This window comes from Pelecanus crispus, chromosome 7, assembly GCF_030463565.1.
Source record: "Pelecanus crispus isolate bPelCri1 chromosome 7, bPelCri1.pri, whole genome shotgun sequence".
Taxonomy (NCBI): domain Eukaryota; kingdom Metazoa; phylum Chordata; class Aves; order Pelecaniformes; family Pelecanidae; genus Pelecanus; species Pelecanus crispus.
Window position 1 is genome coordinate 12,615,331 of NC_134649.1, and position 16,685 is coordinate 12,632,015.

General features: G+C 40.9%; 1 protein-coding gene across 3 annotated transcripts in view; it reads left to right on the forward strand.

Moving 5' to 3' along the window:
- The window catches only part of SECISBP2L (SECIS binding protein 2 like), a 30,855-nt gene extending 20,041 nt beyond the window's left edge, over positions 1-10,814 (forward strand). For all 3 annotated transcript variants that reach the window (XM_075713872.1, XM_075713873.1, XM_075713874.1), the window contains exons 12-18: positions 204-373; positions 1,606-1,738; positions 2,729-2,891; positions 3,608-3,828; positions 4,473-4,627; positions 5,045-5,264; positions 6,240-10,814. In XM_075713872.1, the coding sequence (XP_075569987.1) occupies positions 204-373; positions 1,606-1,738; positions 2,729-2,891; positions 3,608-3,828; positions 4,473-4,627; positions 5,045-5,264; positions 6,240-6,913 (1,736 nt within the window). In that variant the 3' untranslated portion in view covers positions 6,914-10,814. The remainder of the gene's footprint in view (positions 1-203; positions 374-1,605; positions 1,739-2,728; positions 2,892-3,607; positions 3,829-4,472; positions 4,628-5,044; positions 5,265-6,239) is intronic.
- Positions 10,815-16,685: the final 5,871 nt, after the last annotated feature.

Genomic DNA, 16,685 nt, shown 5'->3' on the forward strand with positions numbered 1-16,685 from the left:
TAAAACAAGAGGCTAAGTTGAAGAAAGCTTAAAACCATCTGGAAGTGACAATATCTGATGACGTAATTTTCCTGTCATTATGAACTGCTTTTTTCCAAGGAAGGAAAACGTACTTTGAGAATTCATCAGTGGAAATTCTGAAAACACTGTTGAAATAAAGCTGACATGTCCTTTGGTGAAACTAATACCTTTCTTGTATTTAGTTGGCAGTGCTGCTCCCTTTCATACCAAAGAATCTGCCAACAGAAAGTCCTTAACAAAGGGACAGCCATCTATGGGTTGCCTTAATCCTTTGGATTCAACTGCCCCAAAAGTGAAAAGAGGAAAAGAAAGAGAGATTGCAAAACTGAAACGCCCTACAGCACTTAAAAAGGTAAACATGTCAACCCTGGAGTGTCTTGACCCACACTCATACTTCAAAATTAAAAACTGGTATCTTCTTACTTGAGGGCTAGTGGTCATGAGCAATAGGGTAAGGGAGTCATGAGCTTCTGCCTCTGGTTCCTATTACACTGTTGTCCTGTCCTTTGGATCTGGGCATGTAACATAACTTTTATACCCCTGTAATTAGTTGAAGGTGATACAAATCTATCTCGACAAGGATTGCAAGGATTTTTTTGACTCTAAGCACTAAGACATATGGGAAAACTTGCATAATTTTTTTCATGTTGTTGAATCCTAGTTTGTAGTGCAATGTAGTATGCTAACCTGACATTTTCCCAATCTTTTATTTCGAGATGGTGTAGAACTGGAAGTGAAAATGCAATTTTCAATTGAGTAAGCTTAGAAATAATTGGTTGTCTATATCTGTATACCTGCACACATAAAGTAGGTATGTACACAGAGAATACAGAATGTATGAAAATTGGAAGGTAAAATACAAAAACTAGCCCTAAAAAAGAAAGTGTGAAAGCCTTTTTAAAAAAAAAAGTGTGAAAGTCACCTGTACTCATGCAACACATTTCTTGTCAAGATCACTTTATGATATGGGCAGTTAGAGTCTGGTAAAGCTGTGTTTGTACTAAGGTTGACTCTGGCTGGGTTGCTTCCCACCCGCCCCCCGTCTTTTTTTCTGGGTTATCCATGATCTACTTGAGTTGGAGAAATACAGAAAAGTTTTCTAAACTGTCAGTGCCTTATGCTGCTGTTGTTATAGTAATGCCACTATATCCATGGCTACTTACCTTGCACTTCCCTTTCCTTTATAGAAGGGATTCTGTCTGATGTGGTGCTTCACAAAGATGACTAGTATTCTTGCATAAGGGTTTGTTTGGTTTTTTTTTTACAGGGGTGGGGATGAGGAGTTGATAATGACTGAGTGTTATGTATCAGAAAGGAGCTGTGAAAGTACTTAATACTTAAACTGTTGAAAGTACTATTTATGTAGAAGTATGAGAGAGTATACTGTCTGTAAAATGCTGGAATGAAATACTGCTTGTGATCAAAGAGGAAACTGAAATGATTTCAGGGTTTTCTATCCTGGCATGAGTAGGAAGGTTCAAAACAACTTTAACTTTATTTTGTGTTATGTTCAGTCAAATGGACATTTTTTGTTACAGGTATCTATAGTTTTCAGATGCTGATGGCTGTTGGTTTTGTTCCTAGATTATTTTGAAAGAGAGAGAAGAGAAGAAAGGCCGTTTATCAGCTGACCATAGCCTTTTGGGATCTGATGAACAGAAAGAGGTTCATATAAACTTGACTGCTGATCAGTCTCAGGAGCTGGCCTCTCAAGAAGGTTGGTCTCTATCTCTCTAGTCCCCCTTCCCTCCCACCCCAATTGTACTAATCTGCTTATTTTAATATTTTGTCTTCCTCTTTCTATGCAACACAACTTACTGATGTTATCTTTTAACTTTTTTTAACATTATGAAATAGTAGAAATTGGAACCCTCTTCTAAAATGTATTGTCTGTGTCTCAGTTGTGGAAGGCTCAGGCAGTATGAGTTCTAAGTACGTAATCTCCATACAGCCTTTTAATTAATTTCTCTCGAGTGGATATTCCCAACACGTCAGAGTTGATACATTTTGTCTGCTTATCAAAAATGCTGACCTGTTGTTGACCATGCCATGTTTATCACAATGCTTTTTAATGATGAGCATACTGAAAGTTTTCCAGATATAAGTTGAAAATTCTAAATAAGGCTTTCCAGTTTGTTGAACATTCTGGTCAATCAACTGCAATGTCTGGACTGTTGATTTGCAGCAACAGCTCTGAGCAACTGGGAATCTCCAAAGAATTTTCAGTGTCTTTGATGTGTTTGGGGGGAGGGGAGGAAAGAGGTGTCTATCAAGATTCCAGATGTACTGCTTCAGAACTTTTCTTCTGAATGACCTGCCTGATTTTACCTGACTGAAGATAAGTGCGAAAATCTTAAATGTTTTAGGAATAAGTTAGTTTAATATTATATATAGTAAAGAATTACTGGAAGAAGTTGTGGCATTTAGGGACGTTTTCCCTTCTGTTCTATCCATTTCTCAAACTAAGCTTTGGATATTTTTTAATGAATATTCAAATACTGCTTATTTACCCAGCCTATGCTGAGTGGTGGGTCTGTGCTTGTTTTGTTTTCCCCCCTCTCAACTACCCCTCCAGGGAAGAATACTGTTTAGTGTTTTCAGAATGTAATTTGGAAAAAGCAAGGGAGTGATACCTAAGAAGTGTGATGCTGTTTCTTTTATGTGAAAATGTCTTTGCGTTTTATAATGTTTCAAAATTGTCTTTCAGAAACTGGACTAAGTATGCCAAGTGATACTTCACTTTCGCCAGCAAGTCAGAATTCTCCATACTGCATGACCCCAGTGTCACAAGGTTCACCTGCTAGTTCTGGAATAGGCAGTCCAATGGCATCTTCTGCAATAACCAAAATTCACAGCAAGAGATTCAGAGAGTAAGAATTTTGCATTATTAATATAAACTCAAGGCTTGCACTTCAGTCACCCACATCTTTTAAGTGTGCATAGGTTTAGAAGACTTCAGAGGAGCTTAATGAACATAAGCTACCCTTTCATCAATAGAAGTTTCTGCAAGTATTTTCTTTTCTTTTTTTTTCCATAGATGGATTGCTCTGTGTGTGTATATACATACACACTTTTTTTTATATAAATGTATATGTACACACATACACTTCAGAATTTCTTTGGTTGCTGCAACAAATAAGCTAGGTGGAAGTATTCTCTAAAAAAATATTTTCTTTTAAAGGAGGGCTACATACACTTTGGATGGGAAAGGAAGGAATACTTATGAATGCTGAAAATACTGTAATAGTCACTCTTAATATATTACTGCTTTTTTATTAATGTATCTTTATAGAGTACCAAATTAAGGAAAAGTTGCTTGTGGCAGCTATTGGAGTGTTTCTTTGTTTTTTAATATTCTTTTTGACTGACTTCTTGATGTAAGGATTGTTACTAGAAATATAAATGTTTTCAGGATGCATTTTTAACTTACAGTATACAGTCTGATTTCTGAATCCTTTTAATAACTTTAACAGCTTAATAACTGTTCTGAGGAAGTAAAATTATTTTTATTTGATAACAGAAAAGGCTCAGTGAAATAGTATTGATTATGTGCTATGCTAATACTTGATGTTTTTTGAATTGACAGATACTGTAACCAAGTTCTAAGTAAAGAAATAGATGAGTGTGTGACTCTCTTATTGCAAGAGCTTGTCAGCTTCCAGGAACGGATTTATCAAAAGGATCCCATGAGAGCTAAAGCAAGAAGAAGACTTGTTATGGGGTTGCGTGAGGTTACTAAGCATATGAAACTAAACAAGATCAAGTGTGTAATCATATCGCCCAACTGCGAAAAAATCCAGTCAAAAGGTATAAATCGCAGAACAAATGGTGCACTTAACTGCTTACAGTTTTCTTGTGCTGATTAGCAAGGTTAGAAGCATTTTTTTAGTTACTATGCATGATGTAACACTTCCAGAATCAATTGTGTAATGCCACTCAACATTCATTTTCTTCTACTCCATTCTGGAAGAAGCTCATTCACGAGGGATGAATAGCTTAAAGAAAAATAGATCTTATAACACTTACAATAGACTTCAATTTTATTCCATTCAGTCTTTGATACACCTAGATTCCTGAGCTCTGGGTGCTCTTAAGGAGGATTCCTTAAGAGGAATGTGAATTGGTTAGTTAGCCAACCAACACATTTTGCTGCAACCAGAAATGTAAACAGAGGCTTCCTGAGCTATGAGAAGAGCAAAGCTCTGCTCAAGACAAGAGCTGTGGAAAAATTTTGGTTGCGTGCAGGACTAATAGAGAATACAGAATATCGCCTTGATCTATACTCACTATACTTGAAATGCATAGCTTGTTATCCTGTAGGACATAATAGCTGGTGATTGTATGTATTGAAGTTTTACTGACTTAATTACAGTTAAAATGAGATAGAGTTGTATCGCACCATACTATGACTTCAACTGACTAAGTATCTATTTAAAATTGCTTTCTCCTAGGTGGACTAGATGAGGCTCTATATAATGTAATAGCCATGGCCCGGGAACAAGAAATTCCTTTTGTCTTTGCTCTTGGCCGTAAAGCACTTGGCCGTTGTGTGAACAAACTGGTTCCTGTTAGCGTAGTGGGTATCTTCAACTACTCAGGTGCTGAGGTGAGTAATTCCATTCATATAAATGGCTGGAGTAAACAATTATGTTTTTTGTAGTTAGGAGTTGATTTGCCGTGGAGAGCGCACCTAACTGATACACATTTGACAATGGCCTTGACCAGATCTATATTAGGGTGTGTTTTTCTTTGAAATTCAGTGTTTAGAGAACTGAAACATGTTGGTCACAACATCTCTATCTAAAACTATCTTTAAGTACATCTCCTCAAAGTTGCATAAACATTGAGTGGTGTTTTTATTTTTGTTTAAAAGAGAGAAGAACTAATTCGTAGTTGAAGTAAAGGTATTTGGTGTTAATAAGCTTAAGGCTTACTATGTGGTGTACCTTTGACTAGAAGGAGTAATTTAAAGTGAAAATTATTAGTAAGAACTACTGATTATAAAAACTGCCTTCATACTTAGGAGCTATTTAATAAGCTGGTATCACTGACTGAAGAGGCCAGAAAAGCATACAGAGATATGGTTGCTGCAATGGAACAGGAACAGGCAGAAGAAGCCTTGAAGAACGTCAAGAAGGCACCCCATCACATGGGTCATTCTCGTAACCCCTCTGCAGCAAGTGCTATCTCATTCTGTAGTGTTATTTCTGAACCCATATCTGAAGTGAATGAGAAAGAATATGGTAAGTGTGTTTAAAACCTACTTTTGTAACTAGAAGCTGAAACTTTCCAAATGCTGCTCATTGCAAAATGTAGCTAAAAATACAATATTTCTTCATAACTTACAGTATTCTACAGTTTTCAGGGAAAAGAGAAAATTGGTTAGTCTTCAGGTAGTTTTGTAAGCCAGTTTTTCCCCCAAACTATATTGAAAATAATAATTTTAATTTCTAATCCTCAGAAGTGTTACAGTTAACTAATTCACATCAGTGGAGGTGGCTTCTCCAGTTTTATTGAACTGGTACCAAACACAGAATTCATATATGATTGAGGAAGAACTAATAACAGAGGGTAGGAACTAAATTCTTGAGGTCTCTGAAGACAGGACATGTAGCTTAAATTTTGAAACTTGAGATGGCAATGAATGATTCTAGTGTGAGCAAAAGGCAAATTTATTTATCCTGTTGCTTAAGCCAGATGACAGAGGGGATAAAAGGGAGAATGCTTCTTTGAAGTTAAAAGACTTCTCTCTCTTAGTCTTATGGCAAATTATCTTGGTTTTAGTTAGTTCTTTTGTGGTGTCTCAAACTTATTTCATTTGTTGAATCGTTTTTCTAAAAAATCCTTAAACAGTTGACTTAATACTGTGGCAATTTTCTGCTTTTGATTTATACTTGAGAGTAATGTCTTTGACTACACTCACTGTTACATTTGGTGTATTACACAGTTTACACAGGAAACGAGGTGCACAAACTTTCAACTTTGAGATGTGTGGTTTAGGATACTGTAAAAACCTAGAGTTATTTGCAGCTCTTTCTGTTGTCTCTCCCTTTCCCTTCTTCCCCCTTTTTGTTACTGAAATTTTTCTAGCGAGCATAGAATAATATTAAAATTATTAGATTCTATTCCTATTTAAACAATTCTGGGATGTTCAGGAGAAATATTTTTATATAGAAAACATTAATGTTTTCCAATTAAACTTCTCTTGAAACTTGTAGAAACAAACTGGAGAAATATGGTGGAAACATCTGATGGGTTAGAAACCTCTGAAAATGAGAGAGAATCCTCATGTAAGACTGCAGTACCAGAAAAAGCTGGTAATGGTCAAATTGAAAAAGCCACTCTTAATAAACAACCACCTCTGGCTACAACTGGCACTACCTCAGCAACAAATCATGGAAAATCCACACCAGGTGACAAAGATGAGGTGAAACCAGATGACAATCTGGAATGGGCCTCACAGCAGAGTACAGAAACAGGATCACTGGATGGCAGCTGCCGAGATCTTTTGAATTCCTCCATGACCAGTACCACCAGTACTCTTGTACCAGGAATGCTAGAAGAGGAGGAGGAGGAAGAGGAGGAGGATGATGAGGATTATGCCCATGAACCAATTTCTGTAGAGGTTCAGCTTAATAGCAGAATTGAATCTTGGGTTTCAGAGACCCAGAGAACTATGGAGACTCTTCAGCTTGGGAAGACCCTTAGTGGTGCTGAAGAAGACAATGCAGAACAAAGTGAAGAGGAAGAAATAGAGACTTCTGAGCAGGCTGATCCAGTCACTGATGGTGAGGAATGGACAAATGATAAGCATGCAAGTAACACTCAACATAAACCCACCATCTGCAGTTCTCTGAATAAAGAACACACAGATTCTATCTATATGCCGTAAAAATAAGCAGGAACTCAGGAACTTTTTAGAAATTGTATTAAAACTAACTGTTGTAAAGGTTGCAGCCATTATTTCCTATGCTTCATCTCAACATTTTGCACTGTTAAACATTTAATATGTGTATTTAATTCACAACAATATTTTTGTAGCTGTCTGTTACTTGTTTGATTTAAAAACTAGCTTAGCTTTTAATCTGTATCTATTTCCCAGAATAGAAACTGTGTGGAAAATTTGTCAGTAAGTATTCATTTGATCTTTTGTAAAAGGAAACGTCTTGTAACTGACCAGTTTTAAGCAAAATTCTTTTAAGATGTGACTGTTTAGCTCATTTTCAAACAGATAACCTACATTAAGACCGACAAATTACCAACACTTTACATCAGTGCTATGGTGTTACGCCAGGTACGTCAGTGTATTTGGCCATGACTGTCTAGTTCTATCTAGAAATAAAAGTGAAATTTTGTTTCTCTTTAAAGAAAAGCTAGAAAAAAAACCCATTTGCAATCTTAATGAAAAGTAATTAGTGGAGAAATCTGTGTGTGATTGTTATGCTAAGATAGATGCAGCTTTTTCGTAGGTCTCAGTGAATGCATTGTTAAAAAGCTGCTGATAGTTGAAATGGTTACAATAAGCTACAACAACTTTGATTCCAGAAGAACTTTAAACCAGAGGGAGGTAATTAATGTTTTGGGGGTTTTTTACAAGGTGGAAATATTCCATTGAAAAAACAGAAAAGAAAACAAAAATTCCCCATGCTCTCCACAGTTGCTGTCTGCCAAACCACGCTAAGTGAATCATTAACCATAATCCCTACCCAGGGCTTTTAGTAAACTGATGACTTCCTCTTTCTCTTGTCACTTACCTCAGGAATGCTGTTTTGCATAGTGTAATCTACATAACATTGCAAAAAGCAAGAATAATCCTTTAACAGCAAGTGTGACTGATATGGTGGCTCAGTGTATCTACAAGTTCATCTGCATGCTTTTGATCCTGACCACCCTTGTGTTGAGTTAAGGATGTTATCTTAACAATCCTTACTCAAAATGTGACCTCTTTTTGTCTGTTCTCACAGTTGTAGCAGCTTTAGGAGTTGACCTCTAGAGTAGAAAAGGAAGTAGTTATTCCAGGAAAGGAGGAAGTGCCCTGTAGTATGGGGAGGTATTGCAGTGGTTCAGAGGTAAAAGAAACAAAAATCTGCCCTCCCTGAAACATACGTGTTGCTAGAGAATTGTTCCATGTTTTGTTCTGAATGTTGAAGTGAAATCCATTAATGGATGATGAATTTCAGATTGAAGGTGGAGTATGTGTCTAAACCTTGCATGTAAGGAGTCTGTTTTCCATCTTTGTCTCATGTTGGCAAGGGATGTACTAAAACTGCCAGCAGCAGGAGCTTCACTACAAGAGTAGCCAAAGAGTAACTCACATAAATAACACTTTTATAGCAAACGTATGTTTCTTTTCATTCCACTTCATTTTTCTTGATCACTTGTACCAAAATGCACAAAAAGCCTCTGGGTAGGCTGAAAAACACAAGAAATGGCTAGCTTAGTTAAGTATTTAGTCCACACTTATTAATATGGGACCAACGCTTATAGTACTAGTGATGCTGGTATTTTAAGTTGCACTGGGAAAATAAGACCTCCAGGTTTAGAAATCATCTACCCCTGGGTTTTTTGGATGCTAATGAGAATAATGGAAACTGTGTATTATGTAAATAATGCTTTGATAGGTATAGGCATAGCAAATGCTATGTAGATAAGCAGTATAGAGAGCTGCTAGGACAACTGGCTGTTCTGTCATGTGCTTAGTTCCTTAATGTAATCTTCCTAGTGTTAGAACAGGCATTTTGTAGGAAAACAAAGACTAAGGAATGATGCCTCCTGAATGTTAAACCTTTTACTGTACGTATGGCAGATTTCTACTGTCTGTATGTTTTGAAAGAGTTTTTGCTTTAGGAAATGATAGGTGTTTGAACTGCTGACAAGCAAAACTTGCCCTTGGATGTGTAAGTACATGTCTCAACGCCAGCTGAGATCAGTGTATACACTGAGGGCCAAACTTCACCAGAACATCAAAAAACAAAGGTGTTTGTAATTATTCCTTTTGCTTTTTCAGTGCCAGTGTTTCAAATAACTTTTGATCTTGAAGTATTAACATCAAAGGCGCATCTTTTTATATGTCTTTTCTGAACTTGGACTGTCATTTTAAAATTTTCTGACATTTATATCAAAGAAGTCTTGTAGTATTCAGCCCACTATTTAACTGCAATTTTGCTACGGATTTAATAGAGTTCTTGAAGGTGATACAGCACTTCTAATATCTCTCAATTTGCCAGCAAATAAGGAACTAGTCTCTTTTTAAAATGTGGCAGATCACTCTTAGAGGTGCAAACTGAAACTGAGTAAAGGAAACTGGGTTTAGTGCTTCCTTTTTGATAAGCCTGGAATGAGCAATAACTGTGAGAATGAAATTGCAATTCCTTTGAGAGTGATCCATTTGCATCTAAAATTAGGGAAGTTCCTTGCCACTTGAAGCACTTGAGGAGAGTATCTCACTGTGGTAATTTTGATTCTGTTATCACCAGAATTTAAAAAGAAAGCATACTAATGTTTTACAATACCATGATTTTTTTTTTAAAGTAGCTGAATTTCTATTTCGGTATTAAAGTATGCAGTTTACTATACAGGTTGTTACTGTGCCCAAGAAAAGATGTTTCTGTAGTTATAGATGTATAGACATTTTTGTGAAAATGATTATTTGGAAAAGAAATCTACTTTTCTTGAGACATTCTTTATAGAAATTATTTCACCGCTTGATTTATCTGGTAAAATCAAAAATAATGTATCTGTGGTAGGGGTAGGGATCTTTAAAACTGATAGAGGTGGCTACATATACAACCTATTTATATAAATACTTTATGTCTCTCTGTCAAAATAATAATAAAATGTGGAATAGAAATATGTAAAAGGGAAAAATTCTGAAGAACTTTTGTCCTTAGTTGGACTAAGTAACAATATCTGAGTAAGGTTAAGGACCTGATCCTGCTAACACATGCTTAAGAGCATTAGTTCCACTGGCTTAAATCGGGGGCCTGTTCATCTGCTTGAGTTGTGTGCAAGTAGTTGTAGGAGTGGAGCTAAACAGTGACAGAGGGTATTGACCTGTGTTTTAAAAATTTATTATAGAAAATGTTCAGTAATGCACTTGTTGGTGTTATTCTGGTAAAGATAAGAGGTGTCTTTATGCTCATTTGGGTGGGTGGGAGCTTACACAATGTGACTCTGTCCAGTTCTTTAACACAAGCTTAAATTTTAATAATGTTACTTTAATGCATATGTAAAAAAGTATTATTGTTTGGAAAGCTGCTGTTTGCCGAAACTGTCATTAAGTATTTCCTGTGAAGTTGTGCCAACTAATGAAACGATCGAGTTGATGTCAGTGTTAGCCATTTAAAAATTAGACATGACGATTTGTTAGCGAAACAAAACCCAGCAGAAACAAGCCATAGAAACAAGTAATGTGGGTTTCTACCCACCCTGCCACACACAAGGAAATGTGAGAATCTCTAACCCGGAACTTCCTTGCCAATGAATGGTAACGGCTGAAAGTAGAAACCCAGTTGGCACAGCCCACCTTCTAAATGTTCATAAATAGTTCATAGACTTTACTTTTAAATAGATTCTAATAAGGAAGGCTGTTTAATCTTTAATGTCTTAAAACTTATAGTAATGTTTAGGTTAAAGCAGTAGAAAAATCATTATGAAATACAATATGAAGGGTTTTGTTCCATTTCTTTTTTGCTGTATGAAGGATAATTGTTCTGTCTACCGTACTTTTTGGAGTAATAACAGCTTTTTTGCACTATGTAAATACTAGTGGGGATTCTTCCATAACTAATAAAATGATTGTAGAAATTTACAGCTTTATTACATGTTTGTTCACAACTACTTGATCCTGAGCTTATGTTTGCAAATGCTGCCCTGGCACTACAGGAGAAGGGAGAGGTCTGTGTTATGTGGTACTTGGCCGCAGGGCGGAGAAGCCCCATGGTGGCTCCTCGCCTCTGGCTGGTGGGAGCCTGGGCCCCAGCTCAGGGGTCACAGCCGGCACAGGGAGCTGAGCCCCTCCAGTCACCTAGACGGAATGGTCGCTGGCAGAGAGGCTGAAGAGAAGAACAGAATTAGCTGAGGATTTTTCATGTCATATGGAGTCCAGGTCCCTGTTGTCATGTACCACCTCAATGATGACCAGAAAAATATTGTATAGAAAAACATACCATCCTTCTAGCCCATGGGACTGAACTAGGTCCAGAATATTGAGTTGGAAGTAACATTTACTTAAGAGCAAATGAGTAAGAACAACCACAGGCACCTCAAAAAACCCTAGGATTTCTTGCATGCTGCTAATGGATGAGAATTTAAGTTGACCTGCGTTTGTATTGTTATACTGGTGCATGAAGTGACCTTTGGAAAATAACACAAAGTTCTCAGCATGTTGTCCCCTGGTCTCCGGTGACTCACTGGTAACTGCTCATGCTTCCGCGGCTCTACTAACAGTGTCATTAACTGGTTTTGCAACTCCCATGTGTGAGAATATTTGTAGCAATTCAAAAAGGATACAGCTTCATCCTGTAATTTTGAATTTCTGTCTATGTGCCCGAACTTCATGTTTCAATTCTGCTATTGCAGTTGTCTTCTATTGAAAGGGTTTCTGTTATAAACCTCACTTTGTAGGTGCTATCACTTGCTGTCAAAATTACTCCTCAGGTTTTGTCTGCACCTTCTCAACCTGATACAAATTTTGGAAAGTACAGAAAAAAAAAGTAGGTGGCACAGTGTGACTTGCGCTATGGAAGTGACAAGAAAATTGATTACCCTAAAGCCTTGCAAACTGAATTTTCCTCTCCATTTCTTCATCATTTAAAAAACACTAACCAGTTCGTAGTTCCCTTGAGGAAGTTCCTTGCTTCTATTGAGAATTTTTTAAATAACACCATAGGCAACACTTGGCATTTTGCATTGCTGCACATGCAGAGAAAGAACCACAAGAAAAAAAAAAAATTGGTCCTGCCATTGCTGCACTGCAGTTCCTGCAAGCAGCGCTAGCACTGCCTGTGCTCCCACAGCAGCCTGAGCTCTGGGATACCAGGTTTGTACTGGCGGGGCTGGGAGTTTATGAACCTGCATGCCTGGAACGTGCAGAAAGACCCCCGTCAGTCAAATTGCACTATTTATGCAACAAAGATTGCTCTTTGGATTTGCTGTCAGATTTTTTTAGGATCGCTGTGTATAAAAATTGGAGGTTTTTTTAATAGATTTTTTTAAAGTGTTTTTGTTCAATACTGCTTAAAAAAACCCCAACCAAACAAAACAAAAAATCCACCCACAACAAACCCCAAAGGAGATGATGCAGCTGAAGACTGTTTACCTTTTGGGGTCTTTTATGAGTTGGCAAATACTACAAAATGCAGGGGACCCGAAGCTAAAAGGTGCTTTTTGGCAACAGCTACAGGCCCCTGGTACGCTCGTAGCTGTTAAATTGCAGTTTTCCACTGATGCTTGGTGAGCTCTCTCTTGTGAGGCGGATGTGTGTGGGTGTCCATCTGGACGCTATCGAAAACTCCCGGCTATCTCTCACAGTGGTGTTTTCCAAGGATAGTACTCTAATGAGTGAAGAGGAATTTAGTAATCGTGTAACACTGGTAACAGACTTGCTCTTACTTAAAGGGAAATGGGAGAGGGGGCACAGAGTAAATTGCATTTCCTACAGTTCTGTGTGACAGCTCTGTTTGTGCGTGGGTTCCCCTGGAGACTGCAGAGGCTGCGGCAGCACCACGCACGCAGGCAGCGGTTCGGTCTGTATTTATAGGGAAAGCTAAATTTAGTGTGTCCACGCTAAATTTAAAATAACTTTGTGTTTCTATAAGGCTTTATGCCTATATAGTAGGCTACTAATTTCTTGCAGAATTATAATGTAACAGTAAGTATCATCACTCTAAACTTGTAGGGTTTTTGTATGTTTTTGAAACAAGTTGCAGTAGAAGTCCTCCTGTTGGGTGGTATCTTTCAGGAAAAAAAACCTAAAACCTAAGTTATTTAGAGCATTAAATGCTTTATAACGCATTTCAAGCAAGGGAAGGGTGCATTTTCAGATGGATTCTGCCCCTGAGAGTATTGTTTCAAACTCTCAGGGATTTTTCAGCTGCGGTTGAGAAGGTAAGTGCCCCTTCTGCCATCAGCTGTCTTGAGGAGTAGATGAGCACTGGAAAGGCGAGGATGTTTAGCAAAAAATGCTGTGGGTAGCAAGAACTGGAAGAAGCTCTTGCAAAACCTTCCTCGTGGAAGCGTGTTGATTGTAGAGGAAGAGAGCAAATTAACAAAAATGGAGCAATCGGAAATGCCCTGATGTCATGGTTTCCTTTCTGATTTACTACAGCCAAGTTGAAGGTGACCATCTAAGGATGAAGGCGGGAGATGCTGAGTGAGGGTATGTCCTTCAGTGTTTCCTTGGATCTCCTCTGCACAGCTGAGGAGCCCCTGGGAAAAGTTCAACTGTGTTGCAGGATTTATTCTTTTTCAAATGCATGCCAGTGGATTGCCCTACAAAAAGTCAGCTTTAAGCTGAATTGAAGGAAAGGATGTTCCTTGTGTGTTACCACGTGGGCGCCAAACCCTGTGATGCTGCTAAAGCATGACTGCTTCCAACTTCCTTTCAAGCTGACTGTAGTCTTGCGGTGCTGTTGCTGAAATTTGGTTCACGTGGTGGGCAGTTCTGCAGAGATGAAGCTTTAGGCTACTTTAGGCTGAAATTTGTCTTTGCATCCCCTCCTGCTGCGGGGCTGCGCTCAAAGCCGGAGCCAGGCGTTTAATCTGCTGTTGCTTTCAGCACTTCGTGGGACAGCAGACATCAGGCAACGCTGGGTTTTGCTCACGGCCGCTCGGCCTCCTTGCAAGCAGTGCTGAGGCAGGCCAGCAAGTGCTGCTGAACGTATCTTTGGACTCTCCGGATGCAGACCTCGTTTCAGAAAGCAGTAGTCTGGGCAGTATGTTTTCTGATGGCTTGCAGCAGCTCTGCCTAGCTCTGATGTGTTCGGTACGTCCTTGTGGGGCCTGCAGAGGCTGGCATCGTCCCCCTCGCAGAAGGGACAGCCGTGGCACAGGTCCCCCACGCCGTGCTCTCCTCTGGTGTTCAGCTCTGAGCCCCTCATAAGCGCTGTCAATACCGGGGTATGTGGGGTTTGTCTCTGATGACTGCTTTCACCCAGAGCTACAAGGACTGGCTTTGTGCTGGCTGTCGAGCAACCTTTGGGCTCTGAATTTCAGACCCTTGCACAGGACCCTCCAGCTCCTCGCTCTGCCCCCGTGCTGTGGGGCTGTCCTGGCGGAAAAGGCAAAGCCCAGCAGAGTTTGAAGGAGGGGGTGCTGGTGCTGCCAGGCAAAGAGGAAGTGAAAAGGAAGGGCATGAAGCACGTCCAGCTAAGCTCTGTCGTCGCTGTGCTGGCTCCTTCCACTCGCCTGCTCAGCTGCAAGGATGCGCCCTTCGCCCCAGCGGAGCAGCCCTTTTGCTGTCTTGGTTCTGCTGTCTTGTAGCTGTGGTTTCGGACAAAGTAATGCTGTGAATGGTTAAACTGAGATGACCAAAACACAGCGTGGTGTCTGAGAAGGAAAATTGCAACTTGTCTGTAAGTCACCCTAGGACATGTTTTCTGGGATTAGCGCTGCTGGATCCTTCAGAGCTGGAACAGGAGAAAAGCAGTGATAGTCCAATCTCTGACTTTTGTATTCAGGGATGTGGTAGCAGCTGTGCCTCTGTCCTCCGCAAACCCATTAGCTCTCAGCTCTGCGTCTTCAGCCACCTCTGACTCTCCTGAAAAGTAGGAGGGAGGCTGCAGTTGCCTGGTTTTAACTCATTCGGAACAAGGAAAAGGTATCCACAGGAGATAAAACAGTGAGAGCGGTTCGATATGCGGGAAAATAAATTTCTCTCAATTGAAATGAAACAGCGGCTGTGCGGGACTTTCGCTAGCAACGCAAAATAAGCGTGCTCCAGAGCTTCCCAAAGATACCTGCCGCCACCTTGCTGGTTACGGGGTTTTCCTGCTGTTCTGTAACACTTTGCTGATTTCTGCCAGCATCAGCCAGGCATGTCAATGAGGAAGGAAGGCGGATCAGCTCAGTGCACCATAGCATGAATTAACTCTGCTGTTGCTATTTATACGGGGAAAGAAAAATCCCCTATTTACTCTGTGTTCTAACAGAAAGGCCGAGCCCTGCTGTGCCAGTTGCACAGCACGTAACAGCTTCCTCCGGGCTCCTGCAAGAGTGCAACCGTGTTTTGGGCCTGCTCTGCGGGGGGGGGGGGGCAATGGCTTCGCTCCCTCCACTGCCCACACACACTCCCGGTGTGAGACCGCTGAGCTGGCTGCTCTATTCTCAATTGGTCCCCAATTCGCCTTGAGCTCGCCTGCTGCCAGCGAGCGCTGCGTGCACGTGTCCCGGCACCTGCCTTCCCGGCCCCCGTACGGCAAAGGGAGGGTGGGGAGGCAGCGTTAACTGTCTGCTAGAGCCGTGATCCCACAGCCCCGAATCTGAAATGGTGTCGCTCCCAAGGGTGCCTGGGCGCTGCTGGGACGCCGGGCTGGCACTGCTCCTTCCCGCCGCTTAAGGCTCCCTGCGGCAATGCTGGAGCTGTGGCTGCTGCTAGCTCGCCTCCTTCTCTGCCGCTCTTTTAGAGGGGTGTTAGCGGGGGCTGTAGCTGATGAACTGCTCGCTCCCGCTCCTCTGTAATGCTGCTGCCCTGTCAATGTGTTTACACCTGCCAAAGCTCCTGTCCCCTGTGACAATACATGACTGGGGGCTGCTCACGTCAGTTTTTCATGCAGTGTATTTGAGGCTGAGAGACTCTGGGGCTGTAAACAGTGTGTGATGGAGGGCTTGGGTGTGATGGGGCTGGTGATGTAGTGACAGAGGGAGGTTTCAGTTCATAACTCTGCACCGGAAGGGCATTCCCGCATATCCTGAGAAAACAGGCACGGCGCAGACCTTCGGCAGCACGCACTGTTGCATGTCAGCAGCCATGCAAGGGGCAAAATGCCCTTTTCCTGTGTCTTCCCTGAGCTGTGCAGGGCAGCGGCGGGTGGGTGGGCGGTGAGCTGGGGCAGCTTCCCGGCCTTGGGTGCTGCAGGCAACTGAGAACTCGAGCCATGATTGGGAAACACAGGCTCCTTTTAGGCTGCATGCAAGGCTGTAGGCTCAGTTTCACCAGTGCTTAAAGGAGCTTTGTTCTCTGTGCTGGTTAGAGGCTGATTTCCCAGTATCTTAAACAGAAATCTTGTTTTTTAGCCTTCAGAAAAAAAGCTTTTTAATTTACAAAGGCACAGCATTTTTCTTTTTCCCTCCTCCCCCTCCCCACAATGGCTACTATTCCTTGGACAATGCCGCTCTTTGCTGGGTTCTGCTCTCAAGCTTGCGTTTCTTGATCGCTGCTGAAAACAGAGCTTGTCACAATTGCATTTTTCTCCGGAACTTGCTGTGAAACACCAGCTATTCTTCACCTCCCACACTGTAATTGCACTCGGTGGTGCCTGTGAGCTGAGAAGTGCTGCTTAATGTACTGGCCTCCCTCACCTCCCTGGGGAAGCCCCCCCCTAAGTCCCCACCCAGCACCCAGGGAGGGTGACGACGCTTTGGCCATGGGGCAGCAGGTGCTGCTGCCACGCAGGACTTGAGAACCAGCTCTTGCATGATTAGTGAAGGACAGCCTGTTGCATTAT